Consider the following 11,020-nt stretch of genomic DNA (forward strand, 5'->3'; position numbering starts at 1 on the left):
GGGGGCAGCAAAGGAGACAGTGGCTGGGCCAGAGGGGGCAAGTGAGGGGATCGGAAGAGAGGGGGCTTCGATCGGCTGTTCGGGACAGCCGCCGGCCAGGCGCGGTCGCGGAGCAGAGGCCCTCACACCCTCTCCCAGGCGAGGCCACCAGCGCTCGCTGCTGCCGCCGCCGACCCCCTCCCCAGCCGCGCCGGCCAGGGAGCGCCACTCGAGGCCGTATTTATGCCGGAGCCCCCCCGGCGCGGCGGGTCGGGACGGGGCGGGGCGCGGTGGGGCGGGGAGGGGGCCGCGGCCGCCGGAGCCCCCGGAGCAGCGGGGGGGGGGGGGGGGCGCAGCGGGGCGCGCTGTGCCGCGGGTGCGGGGCGCCGTCGGGGCGGCGCTGCGGGCTCTCGGGCTGCTGCAGAGCTAACGCCAGCCGCTGCCGGCGCTCGGCTGCACGGTTGTCTGTCTTTCCCGCCCCCCCCCCCGCTTTTTTTTCGCTTTAAGCAGCCCGCCCTGCCCAGCCAGCCGGGGAAAGCAAGGCGCCCCGACGCCCGAAGGTGCCGGCAGCCGCCCACCGCTTGCCCCGGGGGGCAGCGGCGCTCCCCGCTGCTCCGGCACGTCCCGGCGGGGCCGCGCTCTCCCGCCCGGCGGTGCGAGGCGTTTTGCAGCTCGTTTCCCTGCGCGCCCCGGCCGGTGGCCGGCGGCGGTGCTGCACAGTCCGCAGCAGGGCACCGGCTCCGCTGGTTTCTCCCAGGGAAGAAACCCCCAGCCCCGGGACAGGTTTCTCCGCGGCTCTGCGGCCACAGGGTAACTACTCCGGGGGCGTTCGTGAGGGCGGACGGTGCGGGCGGCACCTCAGGGCGGCGGCGAGGCGCCGGAGCCGGGGCCTGGCCGCGCAGGGCCCGGGGACACCGCGGAGAGCCGGGGTCGTGCCCGCCCCGCGGGGGCAGCGGGTGCGAGGGGAGAGGCAGGACGGAGAGGTCGTGGCCAGCGGAGCCGGCGCGGCGGCCGCGCTCAAAATAGCGGCCGCTTGGTGGCGCTGCGCTGGGCGGGAGGCGGCGGCGGGAGGCGGCGGCGGGAGGTGGCCGCCTCTAGGGGGGGGTAGCGGCCGCCGCGCCCCGCCGCCCGGGCCGGCGGTTCCCGCCGTCACCTCCGCGCCCTGAGCGGGGGCTGCGGGCTGGGGCAGGCGGTGGGGGGCGGGAGGGCGAGGGGCCGCTGGGTCTCCGCGACAGGGAGGTGAGGGAGGGAGGGAGCGGGGCCGTCCAGGAGAGCCGTTACTCTGGAGCCGCGGCTCTCTGCTCTCACCTGGGGAAAAAAATGTCCCAGCAGAAACGGCGGGTATCCGGGGCCCGTGGAAGTGCGTTAGCCTTTTTGTCATGAATCGGGGTGTCCCTGTCCGCGTCTGAGCCAAGTACAGCTCGGAGATTCATGCTGGGGATGGCAAACGGTGCTCGGGTGCTGTTGTTGAAACCATTTGACCTCAGAGCAAAAAGATGGGTGGGAGGTCGAGGTCTGGAGCAGCTGAGACGCCAAGCTAGTGCCCGAGCAAGTCGCAGCCATATTTATCCCAGGAAGCATTTGATTTCTCCAATAAAGCAATGCAGTAATGGTTTAGTAATGACATACCAGAGGAGAGCTGAGGCCCGAGTGACGTTCAGCTGTCACTCCAGCAAATGACTCTTTTCATGTGAGAATGATGTATAAATTTGCATTTCGGGTTCCTCTTTCAACTCAAGCCTCTGCTTACCTTTATTCTGAAATCTTTGAAGAGATTGACTTCACCTTGTGAAGCAGCATTTTCCTGCACATGTGGTTGCACTGCAACTGGATTGCTTGTGCAATATGAATTTGTTGTTTCAGGTAACTAGCAGTGGCAGAGTTTGGACCTTGGAGAAATGGGACGGTTTTTGGTAACATCGCTCAAGGGTGCTATAGAGTTTTTACTCTCTTTTTTGGAATGTCATTTGAGATGAGAAATTCAGTTCTTTTACCAATACAGAAGCACTTCAGCAATTCAACTGTGTGATTTCATTGACTTCATGATTAAAACAGTTATGGGTATTTTTAATGTACCATGAGCTAAAATTAATCTTCATTCTGCAGTTACAAATGCTGGTGAAATTTCAGCTCATTCAAAATCAAAGGCAAAGCTCTGTCTTCAGTGGGGCAAAGAGCTGGCTGAGAGAATCTGAAAAGGTAAAAAACATCCATCAGTTATACAGTCCCCATTCCCCGTGCCTGACTTCTCAGAGGGGCTATCGTGATGGTGGCTTCTTTTGTTGTTATATGATTTGGCAAAAATCATATATAGGCAAAAATTCCTAATCTGCAGCCCCCATTTTCTACTTAAATGTCTTCGAGCGCAGACAAAGATAAGAACTGTTAGTCACATTCTGTCATTATACCCCTAAGATAAAATCTTTATTTAAAGAACAAGGTATGTTTTGGACTCTGTACAAGTTTGTTCTTTCACTGTATCCAATGTTGAAAAGTGATACGTCCCAAGGAGATCAGCTATTGACCACCCTTACATATTTAGAAGTGTATCTCCCAGCTGTTTCTGAGAGGCAGAGTAGCAAACTTGGGGAAACACTTGACTATTATTACAGAGGTTCTTTGATCCAGAAGGAATTAACAGATTTTTCTTTAAAAATATTTATTAAACAGTTAAAAAAGTAAAAATAATTTGTATTCAAAGTAGTGCTAGATATACAATAATTCATAATAAGTGTAGTGAGAAATAGTTGTACACTGTAACAACTGCACATGTAAATTGGGATATGAAGGCTTGGTGCTGGCTGCGTGACCCACTCAAGACACTTAAACTCTCTCCAGATCATTCATTTCAATTGTGGAAAAGGTAATTTACCTAATATTTAGCCAGTGTTGGAGTGTATTCTGCCACTATGTGTTTCCAGGTTACACTTGATCCCAGAAAAGACACCCTGGGACTTGCGTGCATAGTGGTTACGTGCGGCAAAGTGGCAATGGTAACAACTGGTGGGACTTGGACAAGCAATGCAAGGAGACTGCCAGTAATTGCCCACGAACATGATTAAGTGCGTGAATTCACCTAAGTGAAAAAGTCAGGAGAAGGCTGTGACCAGATGGTGGGTTCTGCTCAGAGTGATCTTCCAGTGAAGGTGCCCTTGAGGACTCCTTCCCTGCTGCTGCCACCAGAACTAACGCTCACTTTCCAGCGTTACTCCAAAGGTGGGTTTGTCCAGAACAATGTTGCCTTGTACGGTGGGTCCTGAAAATAAGTCCTTGCAAAGAACAAATCCTGAGGTGCTCTTCTCAGTTCTGTGTGGCCGTAGCGGAGAGGATGGACAGCATGATCTCCACCTAGAGACTTCAAGTGAATTCCTCACGCTGAGAGTAGGCAGGAGCAAGGGCCCTTTCCATGCAACCACAGGTAGTGCTTATGGCAAGCATTTAGAAGTATGGCATTGTTAATAATACCTGTTTGGAAGCCTTTGTGGCTGTAACTCATAACTTCAGTAAAGATGAGGTCTCCAGAGCTTCCAGTTGGGATGCTCTATTTGGGGTACTGGTGCTGCTATAGTTATTCTGAGCTGCCTCAGATTGTGTGTTTGGATGGTTTGGCCATTGCTTTGGAAGTGCAGATACAGAGCGTGTGTATGAACAAACACTCAGCAGGGACAGAGCATTTGTAAAGTTTCTGTAAGCGTTCCTGCCCTTATACCTGTTCCACATTCATCCTTCATCTCCTTTTTTTTAGGGTGTGATTGAAAAGGAAGCTGGGAAGGCAGAGGCAGATTGTACTTCCTGTGCTGAGAAACATGGACAGACTCATCCTGTGCACAATAGACGGGTATTGTTAACAAAGTTTGAGATGATATTCACAAGCATATGTGCCCTCTCAGCAGAAGCAGCATGTGGACAAGAAGAGCTTGTTACTTACAGTAACTGATTGATTTCACTTTTCTTTTTCAGAGGATAGAGACTGGGGAAATAGCTGATTGTGGGTTTATCTAAAATTAACAGAATTTTCTCTTCAGGCAGACGGCCCAGAAAGTGTTTTGGGAAAGGCAGAGAGAAAGACCTAAAATCTGAGAACGCATGGCTACATTTGGCTAGCAAGCTGAATGAGAAGAGTCTCTGAGAAACAGACATGGCAGTATTTCAGGGAAAAAGAAGAGGCAAGTAAGTCTTGCTTTGAAAAATTTAAATGTTGGGCTCTTTGTTATGTTGGAATTCATTTAAGGTAGAAGATAGCCTTAAGTGCTGGAAACCATGGAAGAGACTGTACCTACATTTCAGAAGGTCACCAACTCTTAAAGGAGAAGACTCTTAGTAGGTCAAACATTACCAGTAGTATTTGAAGTGGTTTTACGTGGCGCTAGTTTACAATTCAGTTCGTAGCTTTGCTCTGTTCGTACTTAGTGAGCTATATTTTAATAGTGAGAGGGCTGGATTCCATTGCTCTTATTCATCTTGTGTTGCAGTCAGTGGAACTAATTGTTGAATAAGGTATGCTCAGCATGGGGATGGGTGATGGAATCTAGCCCAGATGGAAATATCTTTTAAACTACTGCTGTATTAGAGAGCAGCCGTCTCAACATAGGCAAATCTATCATGTTGCTAAAAGTGCTTCAAGCCATTCTTGTGGCAGAGTGCAGTGTTTTTACAGATGAATACAGGGGTGGTTTTAAAGTGATCCTCCCTCCCCCAAGGTTGAATCGTATTAACAGAGACTAGGAAAGCATCTGCATTGTAATTGCCTGTCCTGTGTTACAACACCAACAGAAAGGAGGTGGGCTAATGGTTTTGCAGAAATGGCTACATAACTGCAGCTGTGTATCAAAGACAGTTTTCTGAAAATGTGTTCTTAATGCAGTTTTCTGATCCTTATTTTCACTCTGTGGTCTACTCTTCCATCTTGGGCAACTTTCTTAGTAGTAGAAGAGTACTGGTGCAGTTCTGTAACGCATATGCACAATCTCTTGGAGAAGAATCCTAGCATGCCTACGTAGTAAACTGAGGATTACAATGTAGATGCAAAGTGCCATTTTTAACATTAAAATGAATTTATTTTCAAGCATAATAGGAGTTATCGCTTACAGTATTACATAAAAGTGTGAGACAATTTTTCAGTGAAGCAAACCCCAGTTGCACAGAAGATGTTGCATATAATGACAAAAAGCCCTAGCTGCAGGCAGCTCATCTAGCCAGTTGCTCTTCTTAGGTGACCTTGGTAGCCAGTGTGCAGAAAGAGAGGCACTCCTGTAGGAGATGAATGGAAGGAATTTGAACACCTCTGAACTTTAACCAAGCTGGCTAAAGTAAAGACCTTAGGTGTGGTGGTGCTAACAGCCCCCCCTAATTGAACACTGCCCTAATTGAAATGCAAAACTAATGAGTGTCCACTCTCTATGATGCAATTCTAGTTAAGTGTGAGGCATTTTCACTAGGACCTTACTCCTCTACTGAGGACCGCGATAGAGAATACAAGAAATAGCAGTAGTACCATAGTAACACCCTAATTTAGCTAAGTGAAATAGGGGTCCGTATGGTAGTTAAGGCAGCCGTCCTAGGTTCAGTCTGGACTGAGCCGCAGAGCTAGTGTCTTCAGTGACACTTGCAAAATATGCACTAGAACCTGTAAAGATCACATCTACCGAGAACCCCTAATTTCTCTCTCATCTGCGTTCTGAGAAAGAAAAAAAGCCAACTAGGGAAATAACTGTAGGGAAAAACAGCACGTCGTCTTATTCCCACTGTTGAGGAAATGTTTGCATCCTTCATCTTGGAGACGTATACCACTAGAAATAGCTGGGTGATAAGTGAGTTTGACTACTTCTTTAAATTGCTACTATGATGGAAATAAGATACGAAAAAACTTGTTTTAAAACAAGTCTCTTAAAAAAAGTTCATTATGTTAGTATACTTGTTAGTAATATAAAATGTTAGTAATATAAAATATTTAGTAATATAAAACTACAAATTTGGATTTTCTGCCAGAGAGACGTTTCCTTGTACTAAAGTTGTGTTTTGGTTTTTCAAACCAAATAAAAGTTACATATACTGTTAAAAATAATTTGCACTAAGTAATCTTATTAATCATTTAAGACAGAAAAGAGGCTTAAAAGCTTTTGGCTTCTAGGAAGAATTGCACAGAGAAAAGTGTGACTGATGCTGACAATCTAGGTAACTAGCAGCCTTGCTGTCATTTAAACAAAATAATGGTACAGGCTAGGTTTTGAGCTGTGACTCAACAGAGGACGAGGGGACAGGGCGTAAAGCAGGAGGAGCGATACAGCGTCATGTCTCTTGAGTTCTGGCCTCAAGTCCACCCTCTGTACAGGTCTGCCCGGGGAGCTGCCCCGTAGCTGCAACAGCCAGAGCACTAAAGGCCCTCCCTGCCCTGCTTCACTTTTGCTCCTGTCCCATCATTACACTGTGGCAGCGTGGTAGTGCAGTGGATGGTTGCATATATCGGCCCTATGCCATTTCTGTGCTGGGAAAATTCTCTCTGGGGTCTCTTCAGACCCTCTGCAGCTCCTGTACACTGCTGGAGAGGTGGGCAGGGGCTGCAGTGCTGACTAGACTCTGGCTCTATGCCTGTTCTGAACTCTTTCTGCAACCGGTCCATAAAGTAATCCCCAAGACTATTTCTGCCATCTTGGGTACAGTCAAGCCTGCGAGCATTGGTCAGCAGATCTCCCATCAGCTTGATCTTCTGGATTTTGGGCCCGATAAATTGTTTCTTGATAGTGCTTGCGCTATGAGGGTCTGAGTTTTCAATGCTCAGGGCATAAAGCTCTTCAAAATACCGTATCATAGTTTTCCACTGTGCCATTGCTAATTCCAGGGCTTTCATCAGACCGACTGCGTACTCACAGTTTGGTTTCTAAAAACAAAGACAAAATTACATTTATTCAGGACAACAGCTCATCTTACTGTATTAACTGATGGTTTCCTGCAACTTACCTGGTGCTCTAAATAAGATGTGCTAGGATTTTGCAACAACTCTTTCTAGTTTGGAGCATCTGCCGTTTTTTGCAGAGTTGGATGGCTGTAAACATACAGAAGTAGCAGAACCCAAGGACTTTCTCAAGCAACAGAGATTTAGATAGCAGCAGTTATGCCTGAGGAATGTTCTTACACCAGGAAACCCTATCATAGAATGAGCTGGGTTGGGAGGGACCTTAAAGACCACCCAGTTCCAACCCCCCTGCCATGGGCAGGGACACCTCCCACCAGACCAGGTTGCTCCCAGCCCCATCCAGCCTGGCCTTGAGCACTGCCAGGGAGGGGGCAGCCACAGCTTCTCTGGGCAACCTTTGCCAGTGCCTCATGACCCTCACAGTAAAGAATTTCTTCCTAATATCTAACCTAAATCTCCCCTCTTTCAGTTCGAAACCTGTTACCCCTTGTCCTGTCACTACACTCCCTGGTAAAGAGTCATGGTAACTGAGTTATTCCTTTGTGCTTGTGCAGCCCAAGTCATATCTCTAGTTTAAATTCTATTTTGAGCTGTGCTCCAACAGATCGACTACTGCCCCAAGCTGGATGTTTCTCCTACCTCCTTCCTTCCTACCTTTCTTAGGTGCTAATGGCTTCTAGGTTTCTACTTAGTTTCAATGTGCAGGAGACAAGTGGGCTGCTTCAGCGCAGTTTAAGGAGTCTCTTAATCGATTACATCACACTGGAAACAGCAGTCTCCAGCTGAATGAAAGAAAAAGGGGACCATTGTTCATACTCTTTTGGGCTAGAAAGCAACCATGTAGAGTTAGGACTGTATGTCTGACAGTTTCTAGGCATCACAATCAAGAACAAAACCACGCACACTAATATGACAGGGAAATTGTATCTGGAAACCTAATAGTGGATGAATGCAGAGATCTGAAGTACCAACAATATAATGCAAGAAGTTAATTACTGCAGATTGCAACTGCTTGAAAGTTTGCTGTCCAGTACCTACCTGGATGGTTTTAGAGCAGTAATGGCCTCCTCTTTCTTGCTGATACTTCATCAAAGCCTCTGCAGCTTTTCTCTCTTCCAGAGCTTGATGCAAGAAGAACTTTGAAACATTTGGTAGAGCCACTTGTGACTGATCAAAATATTCACCCTAAGCACACAAAACACAAGTGTTAAGATTTTCTGGAGGTGGGACTCGCAGCAGAACATGGCTTTATCAGAACTCGGAATACCCTTCCAATGGAAGCTGTTCTACCAGCACAATCACTTTGCAGACCTTAATCCAATTCTCTGAAATAAATGAAGTTAAGTAGTTATGGCCTTAAATGAAAAATCTTTATGCTTCTACTAGAACTCCTTCTGTCCTTTAATACTGGACAGGTAACTGTAGTGCTGATGTTCTCTCTCAGTAGCAGTCAGAGATCCTCAGAATATTTCGTTTAGGAGTGGTTGGGGGGGCATGTGTGTTCTTTTGTTGTGTTTTGTGGGGTTTTTTTGTTGGGTTTTTTGGGGTTGTTTTTTAAACATAGTGCCAGCACAGAAAACATAATATTTATCCCTTCAGGTCAGCATTCCAGTGAAAAGTTAACTTTCAAAGGTATGAGAAAGATGAGGCAAATACCAAAAAGAGAGTAAGCACAACTTTGCATCTATTTATCAGCTTCATTATGGATAATGTTATTCCAAAATAAAGAATACTGCTACTGAACTACCCTGTGTGCGCCTTTAGTATCGTATGTAGCTCATGCCAAGGAATACTTCAGAACTATTACAACCCTAAACCCACTGCAGGCCTCGTTCTGTTCTGTATGGGAAAGGAACAACTTCAAGCACTGCGATATTTAACTATGCTAATAGATCTATCAGCTGTCACATTAGAAGAATTTTATCCATGGTATTGCTGTCCCATAAGGAGAATGTATTAGACAGGTAGCGAAGGACAGCCACCAGGTTACACGAGTTTCAACAGTGGCTCTGCACAGCTCCAGTGTGGAGAGGAATGAGAGGCAGCAGCTGGGAATAGGCCGAGAACCGAACTGAGGGAGCTACAGCATTTTGATGTGCTGGTTCTCGGAACGTGCCTATGCAATACAGCACAGCTTCTGGCTCTCAGGCACAGTCTGGTGTGGAGTACTGCGTTTCGAGCTGTTGGCTCGTAGCCTGCCTAGGAGGCATAAGGAACAAATTTGTGCATTTCATAAGTTTTGGTGCTTCTGTCTTCCCCGCTTTCATGTTATCCTGCTTAAATATGAAATCCTTGTGTTTCATCTATGTTGCTCTGTTTAGAAAAAATGCACAAGTTATATACACAATACAAGTTTATGGTTTTCTCGTGTATTTTTATGGCCATCTGGGATACACCAAACCTGTGACACACACGCACATGTGTGACCATAAACCATTCAAAAGAATGTACATACTGGAATGTTTTATTAAGAACATTCATTGCAATATTTGCATAATCCTTTTTCTGGAGTTATTCATTCATGTTTCTTTTGACAGAAGAGTCAAGATGCAGTGTTTTATAACCAGCTCCTCAGTGCAAGTGTGCTGCATGACTTGAGGCAGAGCACAAGTTACCACACCTGCTTAACTGTTATGGTAAATCTCTTATGTCAATCGTTAACTATTTAAGACATTCACACTTCTAGGTTTGATTTATCCAGTCAATTTCTAACTGAGCTTTCTCCATCCTGCCCAGCTGCCAATCCCTAGTATTATTTCAATCCACATGCTCAACAAGTAGAGGTTTTACTGCATACTGAAATTTTTATTGAACTAATACTTAACACCAAGCTTGATCAAAAGATCTTGGGGATATATTGAATATAGTTTGTGTTGCTTCTCAGTGGATGCTTGGCATCAGAAGGGATGGCATTGATAAATTTGTTTAATGGCTCTGTTAAAAATTTATGTTGCTTTAATATCTGACATGTAGCCAGACATAATTTTGGCCTGCCTGTTACACTGTATCAAAGATAACTTTGTAAGTTTTTAATGTTCCCGCCTGTGGAGCAAAAAGCCCTAAGCAGAGAGTGGTGTTCACAAACTGCTGTTTCACCAGTTAACCGCGCATGACTATTTTACATAAAAACTTTGGGGAAAAAACACCCAAGAGTTATATTCCAAAACTGTTAACGTTCCCTGTTCCTGTCCCTCTTTCCACAGGCATAACTCCCTGTGTGAGCTACCCAAAACCCACGAGCACTTGATTCATCACCCGCTTGTCCCAGGCCTTCGTCCCTCCTTTTTCTGGCCGCCCCGGGGTAAGTGCACAGGCGGCAGCGCGGACCCGGAGCCGGGTGGCGGCCCTGGCAGGAGCGCTGCTGCGCTGCGGGCTCTGGGGACGAGGAGAGCCCCCAAACCCCGCCGGGCCAAGTAACGGGGCAGGCCCCGGTCTTCCGCCCCTGCCCCGCTTCGAAACCCTCCTGAACCCCCGACGGCGCCGGCGGGACCTGCCCCGGCCCGCGAGCACCTCCTCACCCCGGGCGCGGGGAACGGGGACCCACGCTGCGCCCCCGGCCGCCTCCCGGGACCTCCCCGCCCGGTCCCGGCCCCGGCCCCGGCCCGCCGCCTTACCAGCGCCTGCAGGCAGTAGGCGAGCTCCAGCAGGGCGCCGGTGACCCCGCAGAGGCCTTCCTCCACGGCGGGCGGGAAGCTCTGCCTCACGCGGCTGCCGGGCAGCGGGCGGTGCGCCGGGCAGGCGGGCAGCGTGACGCGGGGCCGCTTGGAGCGCGGCTCGGCCATAGCGGGCGCCGCCATGGGGCAGCCGCGCCGCCCCGCCGCGCCGCCTGATATAGCCCGGGCACCTGGGACACACCTTGCCGCGCCCGGCCGCGCCGGGCCGCCCTCTCCCCGCCTCCCTCCCGGCCTGCGCAGGCGGGAGGTGCGGGGGGCCGCCCGCCCTCGCCGGGGGAGGGCAGGTCCGCGGTGTCCGGGGCAGCGCCGCCATTGCGTGCCCGCCCGTGGGGCCTCGTCCCTCCCGGCGGTGCCGCCTCAGCCCGGCCTGCGGGGCGGGCAGCGCCAGCCGGCAGCGCCGGGCCGGCCCCGGCAGCCCGCGGAGCCGTGCGGGGCCTCGTCCCCGGCCCCAGCG

At 49.4% G+C, this 11,020-nt stretch overlaps 1 protein-coding gene across 1 annotated transcript; it reads right to left on the reverse strand.

Moving 5' to 3' along the window:
• Positions 1-6,352: 6,352 nt before the first annotated feature.
• On the reverse strand, positions 6,353-10,689 carry LOC104347185 (ferritin light chain). Its single transcript, XM_086472346.1, has 3 exons — positions 10,507-10,689; positions 7,931-8,077; positions 6,353-6,856 (listed from the first exon to the last, which is right to left on the reverse strand). Exons 1-3 carry the CDS (start codon positions 10,687-10,689, stop codon positions 6,353-6,355), a joined length of 834 nt encoding a protein of 277 aa, XP_086328472.1.
• Positions 10,690-11,020: the final 331 nt, after the last annotated feature.

Source organism: Leptosomus discolor, chromosome 12 (assembly GCF_034619465.1).
Source record: "Leptosomus discolor isolate bLepDis1 chromosome 12, bLepDis1.hap2, whole genome shotgun sequence".
NCBI lineage: Eukaryota > Metazoa > Chordata > Aves > Leptosomiformes > Leptosomidae > Leptosomus > Leptosomus discolor.